The sequence below is a fragment of the Schistocerca serialis genome, chromosome 2 (assembly GCF_023864345.2).
Source record: "Schistocerca serialis cubense isolate TAMUIC-IGC-003099 chromosome 2, iqSchSeri2.2, whole genome shotgun sequence".
Taxonomy (NCBI): Eukaryota; Metazoa; Arthropoda; class Insecta; order Orthoptera; family Acrididae; genus Schistocerca; species Schistocerca serialis.
The window spans coordinates 356,760,488-356,779,871 of NC_064639.1; the positions used below are offsets into that span (position 1 = coordinate 356,760,488).

Below are 19,384 nucleotides of genomic sequence, written 5' to 3' on the forward strand. Positions count from 1 at the left end.
AAACCGTATAAAGAAGGCACTGAGGTAGACGAATCGTATGTGAATGTAGAGAGTAACAGCATATGGACATCCGAAGCCGATGTAACTGTAAATAAAGTTCGAGTACTGAACACAAATAAATATACAATAAAGAAGCCTAACAGTAAGCACTAATTAATTCTTAAATTTTTACATGTGTAATCGTGTGTGAGCGCATAGTGTAAATGAAACTAACAAGGACGATTTGCAGAAAACGTCTTCGGTATTATAGGTAAAGTGTACATTGGCAGTTCACACACAAATACTGTAGACTGAGTGGCGAAGTGTAGTTTGTAAAGATATTAGCCATGCAATTTTTCTCTTATTTCCGAGAATCATCTGAGTAAATGTCCCCTTCCCAACAAAATAAAACCGTCTCTCATTATTTTTCGAAATCTGAGCCTGTATGAAACAAGCGACTCAGAAGCAGTGTGCCCAAAATGACACAAAAACTGCGCAACTTTCGAACTACATATGTCAGTCAGTGGCCACTTGATGACAGAACTGAGTAATTTTCATAATCGTGTCATTAGCTCTGTCCACTGTGACTTTGGACTTTCTTATTCACAGAAGTGTACTTATCTACTTATACCCTCTCTTCCGTGCCTTAGACGTCTTTGTCACAGCCATTTCTGTTTTGCATGTCGTGTGCAAATGTTACTCACACAACTCCCTGAACTACTGACGGCTTTAAATTTATTAACTATTCCTTCTTCCACTCTTTCCTATGGCACTGACCAGATCAAGCACATGTCTTTGCCACGAGCCTCTTCAGTTTCATTCTGTCTAATGCACGAGACATCCATACAATTTTAGTATCCATCCTTTCAATTCAAATTTATTATTATCAACAGCATCGGTGTAACTATAGCTATTGTAATTACAGCACACAATCTCACAATTAATAAAATATTCCGGGCTATTCTGCCGTGGTCGAAGGGATTTCACTTTAAAACCAGACGTTTCATCCCCATCTGCGGAGGACATTTTCAAGGGGGATCGTAGCTTTGTTAAAGGTCCGATTCACCCCCTGGCTCGCTACTGACTAAAGCAAAATTCCGTTTCCTCGAGCTTCCGCACAGTGGCGGATGTCACATTTTTTGAATACGCGAGCGAAACTGGCCGTTGTCGACTGCCGTCGTCCGCTGTTACTATCATCCCATGGTGAAAGACTGGTACACCATCTTCCTCAGCACCGAAATCAAAATTTCATTCAATTTCACGCCCTCCTCCTTCCAATTAAAATTCTGGGGTGTTTCACAATCTGTAAGGCCTCTCTGTATAGCCTTTCGTGGTATCCGTTTGTGGTTGACAGTACTTGAATCCGGTCAAAATTAATGTGGTGATCACCTGGCGGTAAAGCATGTTCCGCAACAGCTGATCTGTCAGTCTCCCCTCTTCTGCAATTGCCCTTGTGGTCTTCGAATCGTTTCTTGACAGTTCTTTTCGTAGTACATACGTACACCTGCCCACAATTATACGGAATCATATAAATTCCAAAAATTCAAAAAACCGACTCGAAGAGCAGAAGGGCAATTGCAGAAGAGGGAATGAACCGTTCCGACAGGAAGTGCACCAAACCAAATTTCAAGCCATGGCATGCTACTTAACCCTTTGACTACAATTTTTGTTTCAAAGACATTAATGTACGTTATTTTAATTAATGTTGTAGTCAGTAGTAACAACATGAAAGGAATATTTTCAGTTGTTTCATTTTCCAGTACAGGAACATTATCACATGTGGGGTCATTCGTAAGAGCTATGGGGTTCAGAAGATAACAGCACGAGCACAAATGGACTTCGTTCCTGATGAGGCAAACGTCAATACGTGCATACAGTTCGTCGACACGATGTGTCCGGGAAGGCATAACGGTAACCCGCTGTGCAAATTTGGTAATTAGGTTACCTAGCTGCATGCGCGAATTAATTCATTGCAACAATAGAGAGAGGTGGGTCAGCAATGAAACCTGAGGACAGCACAGCCGACAGGTGCAACCTGTAATTACAAGAATTCTGCAAAACATTAGCAGTCGTCCTTTTACCAAAGAGACGTTAATGCATAGCAATAACATGCAACAAATTCGCACTGGTCCTCTGATAACCTACCATGAGACACAAACGTCCCGTTATTAGTCAACAAGTTAAATCAGATATTACGTCAGGTGGAATGATACTACGCTCACACCGTCGTCCTGTCCCTTCTTTTTATCAGTAGTTTTCACGTGTTCGTCTCCCGGCCGATTCTGCAGAGAACCTCCTCGTTTCTTATATTTTCAGTCCACTCAATTTTCAGCATCCTCCTATAGCACCATGTCTCAAACACTTCTATTCTTCTTTTTCGTTTTTTTAAGCCATAATCCACTTCCACAATAAGAGACCCTATTTTATTTATTTACTAGCACAGTAGCTGGCGTTGCCGGGAATGTACCTATTGGAGTTCAATCAGTCCATCTCCCTTCCATCTCTCTCTGCCCATCTTTTCTTCCCTTCCCTCTTGCCCCCCCCCCCTCTGCCATCACCTCCTCCCCTTCTTTCCACCCATCACCACTTTCCTTTCTCTGTCCATTTCCTCCTCCCCCTGTCTCTGCCTACCACCTCTTCCCTTCATCTGTCCATTTGCCTTCCCGTCTCACTGTTCATCACTTCTTCCCCCCTCTCGCAATCCATCTCCTCATCAGCCCTCTCTCTATATCGTGCCCTTCCCTTTCTTTGTCCATTTCCCCCTCTTTCTATCCCCTTCTTCCCTCCTCTCCTCTCCTCTCCTCTCCTCTCCGCTCCTCTCCTCGCGCCTGCAGCCCAAATACAAGGTTGCTGATACTTAAACCCACAATATTTCTTTGCAGGTACTAAGTAGAATGAGTACCAAGTTTGGTTAAAATCGATCCAGTGGTTTAGGAGCATATGCACGAGTCACATGTACTTCGCATATACTCGTATTTAACACGTTTCACACATATTTGGACATATATTTCACGTGCATCTTAATCTAATTTCGCCTTGCAGGTTCATTTTCAAGCAGGTCAATGTTTATGACGTCATATTTCCTGAACTATAATCCGTACAATGGTATAATTTTGCAGTTACGACCACTGGTATATGTGGATACTGTCTGAAAAATAGGTTGAGAACGTCTTTAATAGCAAGGGAGTAATAAATTAAAGAATCATATATGATACCGCAGCTTTTTACGTATCTCAGTGCTTATACATCTCTTAAACTACGAGCCGTACATTGATATGTTTTGACAGGTACATTCTGTGGTCTGTGCAAAATCCGTTTCGAATCGAGTTTTTATTAAAGACGCAGAATATCATGTTTAATGCGATAGTTTTACTGCATGAACAGCGAAAATGTAACAAGGGATAAATTTTTTCCTTTAATTATTTTTTTGGGTGGTGGAGGAGGGGGGCGGGGGGGTTCTCAGTGAGAAAAAGTCTCGTAAAGATTTGAAATTATATGTAAAGTTTGTGGCATGACAGTGCTCTCAACCTCAAAAAGTGGTTGAGTATAGTCTGGCTATTTGCGTGTCGTGAGCTACGCTTCTTTTTTAGCCCTCTCCCCTCCCCCTTCCCCCCACTGTTTGAGAGTTACGTGTGTCTTACCCCCGATCCCAAGTGATTATTTCCAGAGAGTAAGTCATATGAGCACCAAGTTTGGTTGAAATCGATCCAATGGTATAGGAAAGATATTGAGCATTTGAGCATATAAGATATGCATACACATAAGATATGCATAAACATGCACTATGCATATACATATACTTATATGGGGCCCAACATTGCCGATTTTCTATTACGAAACGGAAAAATGAACTTTGTTTCTAGTACAATATCGAAATAATTTCCTTTCCCTGTATTGGTGAAGACATCTTTTAAATTATTATAGAAACGTACAAAGAAATATGCATCGTGTATAAGTACAGTATCCAAACTAGGAAACGGAGTATGCACAATTCAAATTCATTGTAATGTTTATTTAACTCAGAACTTGATTGTAAACAATATTTATACTTACATGTCCAGGCTACCGAGCGCAGCTGCTTCGTGTGTCTACAGCACGTTATTGCAAACGTCTCTATGGCAACGCCTCCTCATAGTTCTATAGACGGCTACTGTTTTCGCCTACGGCCGTCTGCGCTTCGCAGTTGAAAGCTGTCAAAAGCGCTGCCAGGTGTCAGGGATTTCCGTAAGTTTAGGAGTGTCTTAGTAGTAATGTATTGAAACCCCCTGCACGATGCAGCATTTTTTCACGCAACTCAGTGTCTACGACGTCATATCTCTTGAACTATGAGGCGTTCAATGATATATTTGTGAAGTACATTCAGCGTCATGTGTGGATTCTGTCTGAGAGGTATGTTGCAACTGGCGTTAGTAGCAAAAACGTAATAAATTTAAACGTCATGCGCTGGTTGGTTCTTACCTCCGCAGCTGTCACCTGACAGTAAGGAATATGCGTACCGCGTTTGTTTGAAATCGGTCCAGTAGTTCAGGAGTAGATGCACATGGACTCATTTACACATTCATACATCCAGTTTCATAATAGGTATGGAAGTATGGATTTTTCAACAAATAATGCCCTGTTAGCCATTAGCCCAGCATAATGATCATATATTTCCGCCTTTGGAGAAACTGTTCCTCACAGTCTCGCTCTACTATGGAGTAACACAGGGGCCACTGTCCTGGCAGGAGCAGCAGCAGGACCAGCAGCAGGAGCAGCAACAGCAGCAGCAGATTCCACAGCAGGCGCAGCCGGAGCGCAGCATCTTCGCGGAGCTGCGCCGCAGCAGCGAGATCTTCAAGAGCATCCTGCTCAACCTGTCCACGAGGGAGGCGGCGGCGGCAGCAGCGGCGGCCGCTGAAGGCCGAGCACGCGACGGCGCTGGGGGCGGGGGTGGGGGCGGCGCCGGGGGCGGTGACGACGCTGGCGGCGGCGCGGCGGCGGGCACGCCCGCGGACACCGTCGACCTTGCCGGTGAGGGCTGCTGCCTTCCAACGCACTGCGAAAGCAGTCCCGGCGCATCTGCGCACACTTATAATCCTTTCTCATTCCAAGGAGCGTGCCCTGTCTACATCGCGTGGATGATGCTTAAAAAACGCCTTCAAATAGTCTCACTAAAAGAAAAGTCTAAAATGAAAAACATAATCATGGAGTTTTAATACTCTGAGAATGATTTCCACGATCGAAACCGGGCATCCGCTTAACGAATTTTAAATTTTACCAACAGACATGCGGTCCTCGACCATTTTTCTTTAAAAAATTTTATCCTATTTTTTGATCGCTGTTTTCCAGGAACAATGTTCCCAAAAATGCTTAATCCTTGTGGGTGTAATGCCGCCTGGGGCTTTAGTCCGTTAGTGCATTCTATTGTTTATCGAAAACTTCTTGTTCTCTGGATCCTTTGTTCTCCGTCTGTGGAAGCTGGTAATAACTGAAAATATTTGACACGTGGTGCTTTGTGTCCTCACCACTATCACCGTTATAGGTCAAACAATCACAATAGTACACGTAGCAGTGTAGTAGCCACTACAGTAAGTAGTGCTATTCGATTTGCGTGTGTCAAAATGTGCTATGAAGTAATTGCACGCTACCTATAATATCTTGGAGAAGGTTCCTTAGAATACTTAGTGTAATGAAGCAATGAAAATGATTCGATGTCGATGATGCTGCTTTTGGAAAGTGATACAGAATTTTAAGCAACATTCACCAATTGGGATAAGTTAGAATCGCTTCCTTATACTAGCTAGCTATCTTACACTGATTTTTTCCAAGGGAAGATAATTTACAAAAAGGAATTTATGAACTGGACGAAGTATGTATACAATGTAATGCGAAAAACCTTCCAGTAAATCTAAGTCTATGACAATTTGCGGAAAATATTCAGTGAGAACAAAGATCTTAGTTCATGAAGAAAAACTGAAAAGGTAAAACAATTTTAACTGCCTTGCTTGTGAAATATCTTATGACTACGACGAGGATATGCAGATAAAGTCGATATATATGCAAGTAGCTGTGAAACAATATAAGGCATAAAGCAAGGAAGGAAACACAATGAATATAAAATTGTTAAGGCTTTCGTGGCCACTTATTGACAAACTGCCTTTTGGCTTCTGTCTCGCGTTCTTCGGCAAACGTTCATCTAATGATTTTTCTGACGTTTCACCAGCACGAGTGGCTGGCATTGTCAAAGCTTCACCCTCCATTGCCTGTGGTGAACCACAATGCCACAATGCCAGCCACTCGTGCTGGCGAAACGTCAGAAAAATAATTAGATGAACGTCGCCGAAGAACCCGAGACAGAAGCCAATAGGCAGTTTGTAAACACAATGAAATTTTATAAAATAGTCACATTATCAATCTTGCTATATGGAAGCAAATCGTGGTTTACTGAATGAAAGACCAAAAAAAAGATGCACAAGGAATAGAAATGAGATTTGTTTGAGCATGGAATGGATGTAGAAGGATAGAAGGAATAGGAATGTAGGTATTCCGAAGGGATCTAAAATTTGGAGTGCGAAAGAAAAAATGGATGAGACAAAAAAAGAGTGGAATGAACATCTACAAATAATTGATCGAGGGAGACTACCATTTAAAATAACAGAACTTTAAACCAAAAGAAAAAAGAGATCCTGCCAAACCAAAAAAAAAACATCGGAACGAGGACAGACCGCAATTGTCCTAGTGCAGAGGAAGAAGTGTCATTATTGAAAACAATGTACTTTCCTAAATATTTAAGCATTTCTCAGTACAAAATCGCAGCACGAATTGCATCAAAATTTCTCCACGACCGTTTGTTTAATTGTAAATACTTGCAAATGGGCTAAGGAGCCGAAAACAGATTCGGAGAAATTTTGGTGCAAGTGGCGCTACGATCCAATAAATGTATTATATATTTACTCACAGGTGCTTTGTGTCCAAAGAAAAGTGTTGGACAAAATATTTAAGCATTAGTTCTGCGAGTGACCTTTAGTATCATAGTGATGCCAGGTACAAACCACAGAGCTCACGTGTAGTACCAGCACTCCATGTGGTAGGCAGAGTGTTTTCCCCCACAACTGCCCTTCCTCTCGAGCAGTCTACAGCGTGACTGAATAAACTGTTAACAAACCGACATGCCATATCGGGCATACAACAATCAGTAATTACTCAGGAACCGGGGGTCGCAAAAGCCACGAGAGGGCGCTACGGTAACGTGTGTGCTCGCATCATCGGAGACTGGTTATTTCGGCCGCACATTCTCCTGGCCATATTTGATGGTCGCGCATATCTCGTATTCCAGCGAGAGGTTCTGCCAGACATGCTAAATCCCGTTCCCATGCGTGTTCGTCACCACATATTTTTCAGCACTAAGTAACACGTTTGCGTTTCAGCAGACAAATGAAGGCACGTCCGCTGGCGACTCCCGGATGGGTGGTTACTGATCCTTGTTCTAAGCTCGACGTGCCATGTCAGTCTGTTAACAATCTTTGAGTCGTCCTGTATGTGTTAGGCAGGGACTGCTTCTACTCGACGCCCCATCTCTAAGTTTGTCAGGAATAGTTTGACATATGTGCACAGTCCCTTACAGTAAAGCGTTCACCGTTATTTGGTTCTGGCGGGCCAATTAGTATGAGTTATTAGGTACACTGACACCTGAGTGAGTAGGTGTTCCGGCCAGCAGGTCTGCTGGCGGCGCACGAACAGCGCCGGTTGACCACGTACCAGCGTGAGGACTCCAGCTCGACGAGTTCTCCCACCTCGAGCTCGACGTCGGCGTCTTCCTCGCAGTCGACGTCCGCGTCGTCGTCGCCGTGCCCGTCGTCCTGCTCACTGAGCGCTGCCTCCTCGTCCGGCAACGGGCTCGCTTCCGATGCAGGCGACGTCCCGTTGCTTGTCGTCAACCCAGCGCTGCCACCCGAAAAGGTATCTCAATCGTTTAAATTGAAAAATGTCACAACTATTACTTGTTAACCCCTTCAATACCAGTATTTTAGGTTGGAGTTTTAGTGTGTTGCCGAGTGGCTGACCACTCCTTTTTTTTTATTCTTGTAATAGGCCAGTTCCAAACATGTGCTATTTGTTTCATTTTAACCCGTTCCCCTACGTTCTCTTGCAGTTCTCCTCTTTACATGCTGCTTTCCACTTTGACTTTGCTACTGTTGACGTGCACACTGCCTACGTAGACTGTCAGCCTTAATTTTAGTCTTATTTTGGCACTTGCTGCATTTTAGTGACACTCGTCCGTTATTGTTTCCGTTCGGGCGCTAAAGACTACACTGTTGAGCGCCCATAACACCATATCCATCCATCCATTACCATTTTTTTCCGGAGTGAAACACAATATTGCATGCTTATTTTAATTACTCCTTAGCCAGAAGTAACGATATGAAAAACCATCACCCAGTGATTCGTTTTGCAACGCAGGGAGGGGTGGGACATTCGAGGGTTCTCATAAGGACTTCTGGCGATTCAGAAAGCGATTGCACAGAAACTACAAGGTGTATAGAAAACAGACACATATTAGTGGATAGTGCGTCTCTTCAAGTCTTCAACTCACATTAGAGATGCTTAATGAAGGCACCGTTTGTGATGCGCAAACGTCAATACATGCTTGTAGTTCACTGACACGAATTTTTCAGAAAGGCGCAACAGCATCCCGCATTGTAAATATGTTCGTTGGATTGCCTATAAGCACAGGCGAACTAATGCGATGCAAGCGTGCGGGGCGGAGTGGAGCAGAGATTTAAAAATGGAACGTGAATACAGCACAACCTACTGGGGAGAGCTGTAATTACGAAGGTTGTCCAGAAAGTAAGTTCCGATCGCTCTCGAAATGGAAACCACAGTGAAAACCAGAAACGTTTTATTTGCAACAGTTAGGTACAACTTCCAACTACTTCTTTACGTAGTCACCGCTCCAACGTCGAGTTTTGTATCAACTTTCCAATATCCTCGTCATAGAAAGCAGCCGCCTGTGCTTTCGGTCAGTTATCTGCACTGGTCTGCAGCTCATTGTCTGTGGAAAAATTTTGTCTTCATAGCCAGCGGTACTTGTGAGCAGAGATGAGACTCAGGAGGAGCTAATTACGGACTGTATTGTGGGCGATCAAACACTTCTCATCGGAAACTCTGCAGGAGCGTCTTCATTGCCCCTGCAGTGTGCGGCCGAGAACTGGCATGAAGAAGGAACTGCTCAATAGTTGTGTTATGTGGGCTGCATGACACAGGCGAAATCTCTAAGCAGGCCCTCATACTTGGCGGGAGACGCTATTCCCTACGCATCTTTACGTGCTCACTGTTCACTCAAAACTGAAAAGAGCGACGCGACACGGTCGACGGGCACACTAGAGACACTGCCCAACACATTTGCGCAAAGCTTTACCGGATTTTCCCAGTGATTTCCATTTCGCGACCGATCGGAGCTTACTTTATGGACAACTCTCGTATTAGAACCCTGAAAACCATTTGCAGGCTTCCCTTACTAGTGGGATATTGATACATAGCAATAAGCTGCACCACATCCCCATTGGTTTTCTGACGACTGTCGTGGAACAGTTGCTTTCTTCCGAACCATTCAAAAGGAGAACAATAATACACGCCAGAGTTTCCCAAGTCTACTTAACTTTCAAGTAAATGACAAGTATTACACAAAGTGATACACTATTTCGTGAAGTTACCTTGTGCATGGCGTAAAACAATAATTAACATCTACATAAGAGACCAAGGTGAAAGAAGATGAAAAACCGGCTTTCGTATTACAATTAGTATAAACGAAATAGCCATTGAGCTTTTTCACAGAAATGAACTGTATCTCATATATATCGAAATCTGTAACATAGTTTCCACTGAATAACAAATGTGTTTCTCGTGCACGATTTTTCAGGACTATCTAAAATTTTATGAGATTCTTTTTCAGATAACAATGACTGCACAAGTACAAATTTTCCTTTCGTTCATTAATCTCAATGTGTTAAATTATGTAAGAAACAGTCTAAAAATGGAACAGAAATTCTATCTTAAAAAGAACTCACGAGAAGGTGAAGAACATTCCATTTCATTCTAATCTCCCTTCGCACTTGCTAGAGCATACAGACAGCGATATTTGGGCTTTACCTCTTGACCTAAATCGACCCTCGCCGTATCATTCCGATTAAAGTCCAGGGAGCGACCTCGTGTGTGATCTTCTTGTGCTGTACGTCGATACTCGACCATACAGCCAGCACGTTGCGATAGTGCATTAATGTCCATCGCATGGAATACGGTCTCATATACCGCTGTATAATGTAACATCAATGACGAAACAGTACTTAGTAACCACTTGCAGTACACTACCTTCCTATTCATAGCTAATACTACTCCCGTTCTACTGTTTTCCATTGCTGCTGATATTAATCTATACTCGTCTGATCAGAAATCCTTATCCTCCTCCCATTTCACTTGACTGACCTCACGATATCTAGATTCAGCCTTTGTATTGGTCTTTCCAGATTTTCCAGCTTCTCTACTACGTTCATACTTTTGACATTCCACGCACCGTCTCGTAGAGTGTTACTGTTTCGTTGGTTATTCCACCTGTTACTTATCTTCAGCTCCCCAATCGCAGTCCCCTTCTGGAGATATGAATGGCGACTAATCCGGAATCTTTCGACAACGGGGAGATCATCATAAAACTTTTTCATTTACACGCCACAGGTCTTGTGCATACGCCTTATGTGTCTTTAATGCAGTGGTTTCCATTGCCTTCTGCATCCTCCTACTGTTGATCATTCCTGATTCATCCGCCTTTTAGGGGCAGTTTGCCGCCCCAAGCGCGAAAGAGTGCCCTTAACCTCTGTCCGTTCGTCCACTCTCTTTGACAAGGCCGCTGGCAGATCGATGACAACTTCTTGTGCCGTAAGCCTTCGGCCGCCATTGCTGATGATTTTTACTTGAAATTTAAGACATGGCTAGGTTAGAACCCAGGACGTTTCGATTGCTGGTCAAAGACATTACCCCTACGCAACGGGTGGGGAACTTGAAATTTGGTACTGATACAAGGTTTGTCTGTATCAACAGACGATCGGTGCACCCGCCATGCTTCATGTAAGTGTCATGTGAATCACCATCTTTGTCTCAAGCCCAGACTCTCTCGGAATACACTGGACAGAGTAATAAAAATCAAAAGACGAGAGGGCTTCAAGAAGCTACACAGGGCATCCCACACTGATACCACTACGCAAAAAAGTGGCGAATTGTCAGAAGTGAGTACACTTTCTGGGTTTATTGCAGACACAGTTCTGCTGCGAATTTGGCAATAGATGCCTTACACTGCGGGCACTATGGCCCAACCGGAAAAGAACTCCAAACCTTAAGTATCAGGGAGTGTACAATTCTTGTGGCCACGAAGTCTAAAATGCCTACACATTCAGCGTGACGTTCTGGCGGGATATAAACCAAATTCAGTGTCACGTCCAGGGGGAGCGAAATGGTGCCACCTGTTTGACCAAGGGCGTACAGACTTGAGTGATGCTGTGGGGAAGGAATACCACCGACATTGACAACAGACGACAGTGTCCAGGCCGTCGAGGAACTGATTCACGATAATGTAGACTTTCCAATGATGAGGACTTTCGCAAGTCGGTTGTCGAATGGCTCCGTGACCAAGGAGCTGCTTTCTATCGTCGACAAATGTAACGATTGGTAGAACGTTCCGCCAGTTGTTTACAGAGATTTTGTGACTCGAAAAATAGTGTTATGTATCTGTGTGCAGTATTCAATGAAATTACTTGTCCAGCCTTAATAACACGTATCCTAGTTTCTGAAATCCTCTCGTAGATCTCGCAGATCAGCCCTCTCTTTCCTACTATGCTCCTCCCCCCCTCCCAGTTTCCGTGATTTATTATCAGTCATTCTATTTTGTCCACTATCATGAAGCCAGACGGTTACTACATCAGGTAATGTGACCAATTCATTTACATACTGCATCTCTCGTTACACAGATATCGTGTCATTTTACACTGCGAACACAGTTGTTACATGCATCCTAACTCATTATGTTTGTATCCCATACTGGCCGACTACTTCAACACGCGCTGGTGTTTCAGGTGGTGGGTCTCGCGCATCACTACACCAAACACTACCTGTACACGCTGCCAGCGCTCTTCCTGGCTGTCGTCAAGGGCAACGCCACGCTCGTGTACCTGCTGCTCAAGTACGGCGCCGCAGTCAACTTCCAGGTGAGTTTAGCCACGAACAACGCCGACATTTCATTTTCAGTGACAGCAGTAGGCCATTCATTGCCTTCATCCGAGCTGCTATTGAGTGTCAAGGACATATCTCAGTGGGGAAGGCAACTGCGATGAGTGTTCATACAGGGAATTATTTGGACGGATCAAGAAACGAAATGGGTGAAGCCCTAAAGGACCCGCCGAACTTAACGTCTTCATCCTGTGGACCGACCCCATCAAGACTTTCACTGTATAACGGATCTTTTACGTTGGGATAAATTTATTTTATTTTTTGTTAGATGTTTTCGTTAAATAGCTGAATAAATTGTAATTAGCAATAATTTAATTAAGCAGAGTAGAAAAGATAAAGTCAAAGAGATGTTCATCGGGCAGACATTGTCGTAATGTAACGTCATTGCGTTGTTCGGTTGTTAAAACAAGTCGTTTGTGTTCCATTCTGCTGTTCGGTCGTGCGCGTATCTGAAAGGAATTAATTCGGGGAGTAGAATAAACTTTCACATAATAGTTACGATTCGATGTTCCGACAGAAGGGGTTAACGTCAGTGTTAATTTCAACTGCGGGCGACAGGATTAGTTTTGACAGATACGTGAAAATGTACGTAACGAAAGTTGTTCGCATATCATCCTTAAACGTGACTTTTTATTTAATTAACGATTGCGGGCTCATTAAAAGCTATTATCTTCTGATTAGGGTCAATCCCTCTTTCCTCCTAGATAGTGATCATTCATTAACATTTACGTCACAAGAAAAAGGATTATTAATAAAAGTTACGTTAAATGACAATTACGTGTTATTCCGTTAGTGTGGAACCAACGTAATATCTCTGAAATGACATTGATATATAATTTGTGTTAAATACTGAACTGAGATAGGATTTAAATTGAAATTAGTGAACATTTGATACTGAGACTATAGAAGCAGAAGCGCTTAAGGTTTCTCTTCTCTAAAATGGCAAAATAGGTACGAACTTTAACTCAATAGTCGACATTATGTATTGCAAAGACATTTGCATTTCATCCTTATTTTGACGACGCACTGTTAAACAAAGGAACGTTGAGTCTCTATACGAGTAATAAAATTAAATCTAAAAAAAAATAATTAATAACGGCGAACTCCGCTTTAACAAACTGTATTGCGTGTCGTCATCTGGCAATAACTGCTCAACCCTGGAGACTTGTGTAGTGAAATTAGAAGTTGGGCGTGTAAAACAAACTTAAAAATCCATTCAAGCTACAGTGGAGTCTGCACAACACGACGTGGGCAGTTACAACTGACGGAAAAAAAATCACAGTAGTGTAACGAAATTTTGGGAATACATTTGTCTAGGTAACATATTTAAGTGATTAACATCGCAAGATCACAGATTAATGTAAATGCGAGATAAGCCAATGCAAAAGTGAAATGCTGGCGCATTAATAACCGGTGTAACCTCTAGAATGTTGAATACAAGCTTGCAGACGTGCATGCATTATGTTGTACAGGCGCCGGATGTCAGTTCGTGTGATGTAGTTCCATGCCTGTTGCACTTCACCGATCACTACAGGGACGGTTAATGCTGGTTGTGGGTGATGCTGGAGTTCTCGTCAGATGATGTCCTATATGTGCTCGATTGGAGGCAGATCTGGTGATCGACCAGACCAGGCAATATGTCGACACTCTATAGACCTTGCTGGGTTACATCATCGGTTTGTGGGCAAGCGTTCTCATGTTGGAAAACGTCCCCTGTAATGCTGTTCATGAATGGCACCACATAAGGTCGAGTCACCAGACTGACGTAAAAATTTGCAGTCAGAGTGCATGGGATAGCCAAGAGTGTGTTCCTGTTGTCGTACGATATTGCATCGCAAACCATAACTCCAGGACGAGGCCAGTTGGTTGCAGGCCTCCAATGGGCCACCTCCTAACCAACACATGACGACCACAGGCATCGAGGCAGGACCAGCGTTCATCAGAAAACGAAACAGACCACTACGCTGCCCTCCAGTGGGCTCTTGGTTAACAACACTGAAGTCGCAAATGGCAGTGGTTTGGGGTCTGTGGAATACACGCTACAGGGCGCCTGGCTCGTAGCTATCCTTAAGGGGCTCCGGAACGCCCTATACTTGCAATGTTAAAATAACGCTTATAAATTACATCTTTCCTCACAAAGTATTTGAGGAAGGAAGTTGAACTTTTTACAGACTATTTACTGGAATATGGGCTACAACTTAACACAGGGATTTTACAAAATTTTAGTTCAGTTATTAAAGATGATTTTTTTTTCAATTATAATGAAAATTCACAACATTTTTTTGCAATTTTTTATTTATATATTCAAAAATATACAGTTTTTTGGAAAAAGGCTGTGTTAAATTATGCAGAAGGTACTGTGTAACATTTACTGAAAGTTTGAAACAAATATGTTTGGAAGATCCTTAGAAAACATGTAATTAGTATGAGAAAATAAAAGTTTTGGGAATCGAGCGACAAAGATTGGATTAACTTTTTAGTGCATTCCAGGTCCATAGGATGGATTATCTTCATCCTCTGCAAACTCCTCCTCCAGCTTCCTCTTGTTCCTCCTCCTGTTTACTCTTGCTCGTATTTCTAGACTCTTTACAGCCCTGTCTGCAGCCCGAAGGCGTTCCTTGTCTAAAGCAAGCATCGCTCGTTGTTGTGTTCGTAGATTTTGCTACCATTTTCTTCAGTTGCAGTTACTGCAACACTGTTCCAAAAGGTGGCCATGTATGAACACTTATCACATTTCAGTTGTATTTCACTAGCAAGTTCTACGTGCTTTATTTTGGAGAGTTCCAGACCAACTTCACTACAATGAATACATCTTACACAGTTTGAAAAAATTCCTTTGAGAACCGACATATCAAATATTTCATTCACATCCGATTCGCCCATAAAACATTCATATTTTTCACTCATTGACCCAAGCTTCTTCTACACTCCTGGAAATGGAAAAAAGAACACATTGACACTGGTGTGTCAGACCCACCATACTTGCTCCGGACACTGCGAGAGGACTGTACAAGCAATGATCACACGCACGGCACAGCGGACACACCAGGAACCGCGGTGTTGGCCGTCGAATGGCGCTAGCTGCGCAGCATTTGTGCACCGCCGCCGTCAGTGTCAGCCAGTTTGCCGTGGCATACGGAGCTCCATCGCAGTCTTTAACACTGGTAGCATGCCGCGACAGCGTGGACGTGAACCGTATGTGCAGTTGACGGACTTTGAGCGAGGGCGTATAGTGGGCATGCGGGAGGCCGGGTGGACGTACCGCCGAATTGCTCAACACGTGGGGCGTGAGGTCTCCACAGTACATTGATGTTGTCGCCAGTGGTCGGCGGAAGGTGCACGTGCCCGTCGACCTGGGACCGGACCGCAGCGACGCACGGATGCACGCCAAGACCGTAGGATCCTACGCCGTGCCGTAGGGGACCGCACCGCCACTTCCCAGCAAATTAGGGACACTGTTGCTCCTGGGGTATCGGCGAGGACCATTCGCAACCGTCTCCATGAAGCTGGGCTACGGTCCCGCACACCGTTAGGCCGTCTTCCGCTCACGCCCCAACATCGTGCAGCCCGCCTCCAGTGGTGTCGCGACAGGCGTGAATGGAGGGACGAATGGAGACGTGTCGTCTTCAGCGATGAGAGTCGCTTCTGCCTTGGTGCCAATGATGGTCGTATGCGTGTTTGGCGCCGTGCAGGTGAGCGCCACAATCAGGACTGCATACGACCGAGGCACACAGGGCCAACACCCGGCATCATGGTGTGGGGAGCGATCTCCTACACTGGCCGTACACCACTGGTGATCGTCGAGGGGACACTGAATAGTGCACGGTACATCCAAACCGTCATCGAACCCATCGTTCTACCATTCCTAGACCGGCAAGGGAACGTGCTGTTCCAACAGGACAATGCACGTGCGCATGTATCCCGTGCCACCCAACGTGCTCTAGAAGGTGTAAGTCAACTACCCTGGCCAGCAAGATCTCCGGATCTGTCCCCCATTGAGCATGTTTGGGACTGGATGAAGCGTCGTCTCACGCGGTCTGCACGTCCAGCACGAACGCTAGTCCAACTGAGGCGCCAGGTGGAAATGGCATGGCAAGCCGTTCCACAGGACTACATCCAGCATCTCTACGATCGTCTCCATGGGAGAATAGCAGCCTGCATTGCTGCGAAGGGTGGATGTACACTGTACTAGTGCCGACATTGTGCACGCTCTGTTGCCTGTGTCTATGTGCCTGTGGTTCTGTCAGTGTGATCATGTGATGTATCTGACCCCAGGAATGTGCCAATAAAGTTTCCCCTTCCTGGGACAATGAATTCACGGTGTTCTTATTTCAATTTCCAGGAGTGTATGAAGTACTTTCTTTCCCACTTTGACTGCTATGGGCAGGTGTACTTGAGAGGTTAGGTTCACTCACTTGGTTATCGTCTTTGTTGTTTACAGTAATAACACATACCTTTGGCTTTCCAACATTTCTCCTTTTCTTAAAAGCCTTCAGAGGATTTCTAATAACTTTACTTTTACTCATTATTATACTTCAACAAAACAGAGACTCAAGAAACAGAATTAATTACGAAAATTTTCGAGATAACGACAGAGTAAATAAACATGAAACAATCGACAATCACACCAGCGATATATATTGAACCATCACAGGTTAGCCACAACACATACTTTATCTCACATCACTAAAATGTACCTGATGAACACGGACGTTAATAATAGCACCATTTGACAGCAGTGTAACAGCGCCACAGTGGGTCACGCCCATGTAGAACGCATTTCAAAAAAAATTTTAAAATAGTTGTAGTCTTCGGAATTGAATAAATTATATATCTATTAAAAGGTAATAGTCTGCAGATTCAGAAAACGCAAAAAAGTAAAAAATGAACTTTTCATGATTTTGAGCCTTTCCGGAGCCCCTTAAAGCAACCGATTTGTAACAATTCGTCGTGCCACTGTAATGCTAATTTCTGCTTAGATTGCTGCTGCAGATACAGAACGATGCGCCAGAGCCATACACCGCACACGGTGGTCTTCCCTTGCGGTAGCGCCACGTGGCCATCTTCTTGCGACCGGTCATTCCCGTACCCAGCAATCGTGTACGGTGGCTACATTCCTGCTAAGTCTTTCTGCAATATCGGAGAAGGGACATCCAGCTTATCGCAGCCCTATTACACGACCTCACCGAAATTCAGTGAGCTGTTGATAATGGCGTCTTTGTCCCCTTAAAAGCGTTCTTGACTAACATCAACTCACCGTGTCCAATCTCAAAGATAATTAACTCTCACGAGCGTTACAGCGTGTATTTAAAGCAAACCAGATTAGTATCCTCATAGCGGCACTACTGCGACGCTCTTATGCGACTGGAGGAAATTTGAATGGGCGTCATCTTTTAGAAGTAGGAAGACGCCTATGAACTTTCGTTTATGTCGAACAATTACGTCTTGGTGCTGAGACTTTTTTCTCCACCAGTGTACTTGAGGTAAGCCCACTTTATAGTGCTTTCATTATCATCTATGACACACGGAGCAAATGTCGCGGAACTTCAGTATGAAGTAAACCAGTTACTTGTTGTACGTTTAAAGCCATAAGAGATAAAGTTTCTCCGAATGGTAAGTGTACAGCTAACCCTTTACCAACTCGGATCAGGTTACTGGTTCATTTGCTAAGGCATCCATGAATAACTAACTAAACGCTGGGAACAGTAGATGATAGAAAATACTAGGGACAGACAAAGATTTGACTACGCAGTACAGATTACAGAATATGTTGGTAGCAGTTAAGTAGATATGGAAAGGTTAACACAACATAGGAAAAGACCGAAGGCACCGTCAGAGTAGTCGAAAGACCGATGAGTTAAAATAACCCGGATAAGTGCAAGCAGGACTCGCGCATAGAGAGTTCTGTCAAAATTTAATGGAGTTTATAGATAGTTCGTCTATCCCAGGAATGAAAAATCTCGACGAGCTTTGCCTGTTGTCGACATCGATAATGCCAAGACATCCGTCCCGGGAATTCCAAGACTTTCTACAATGACGAAAATATATTTTTGTCATATGATGTAGTTATAAATTAACATCTTTCGTTTTTTTCCTTTATCTGTACCGTGAAACTTTCCTTCTTGTAGAATTTGTTGATTCTAGGTCAACGAGAAGTACCCAATAGGTTTAGATGAGTTTACGAGCGTCAAAATATATGGCATTAATGGCCGTATCTTTTTACTGCACTGACTTGGAAGCTTAAGTTTCTACACTGTCAGGGGACCATAGACCTTAGCATTTTACATACATTTCAGTTTGATGCATCTATCGGTTCCTCAGGAAAAGGGATCCTAACAGACAGACAGTCAGTAGCATAACAGATCACAAACATTTTTTCGTGAGATGTAATTACAAATTAACAATCGTCGGTAGTTCACAAATTTCATGAGTTTAGGTCAAAGGAAGTAGCCTATAGGTTTTGATTATCGACTCTGCGAGTATCAATATATGTGATACATAAATGACCGTGTATTTTAAGTTCATTGACTTACAAGCTTACATTTATTAGAATGCTAAGGTACTATAGATCTTTTTATGTGACATGAATATCAACTTCATAAGTCGCCCCGTTCCTGAGAAAAAGGGGTCTTAACTGGCAGACTTACAGGCAGATAGTCGGATAACAAACGGAAAAAATTTTCTTTCGTCTCGTATACGAATTAAGAATTTTCGGTATTTTCTCTTTATTTGTACTGTGAAACCATGCTTTTTGCAGAACTTCCTGATTTTAGGTCAACGAGAATTACCCTACAGCTTTTGATACTCGCAAAATCACCCATCAAAAGCTATAGGATAATAAGCTTTTGATGGGTGATTTTGCGAGTATCAAAAGCTGTAGGGTAATTCTCGTTGACCTAAAATCATGTGACATAAACGCCCGTATTTTTTGGCCGCATTGACTTTGTGTTTTACACCGCCAAGAGACCGTAGACCTTAGTGTGTGGTATACATTTCATCTTGAGTCGTCTGCCCGTTCCTGAGAAAAAGGGCTTTGAACAGTCGGAGGGACAGACAGACAGACGGGTGGATGGACAACAAAGTGATCCTCTAAGCGTTTCTTTTTTACCGATTCAGGTTCTGGACCCTAAAAATGGCACTCTGTTACCTTAAA

The 19,384-nt window shown here is 43.5% G+C and overlaps 1 protein-coding gene across 1 annotated transcript in view; it reads left to right on the forward strand.

Annotated features, from left to right (window-relative positions):
- The window catches only part of LOC126455984 (uncharacterized), a gene marked incomplete at its 3' end in the record, with an annotated part of 1,226,620 nt that overhangs the window by 423,321 nt on the left and 783,915 nt on the right, over nt 1-19,384 (forward strand). The window contains exons 11-14 of the mRNA XM_050091741.1: nt 2,586-2,598; nt 4,734-4,868; nt 7,792-7,917; nt 12,078-12,209. Coding sequence (XP_049947698.1) covers nt 2,586-2,598; nt 4,734-4,868; nt 7,792-7,917; nt 12,078-12,209 — 406 coding nt within the window. The remainder of the gene's footprint in view (nt 1-2,585; nt 2,599-4,733; nt 4,869-7,791; nt 7,918-12,077; nt 12,210-19,384) is intronic.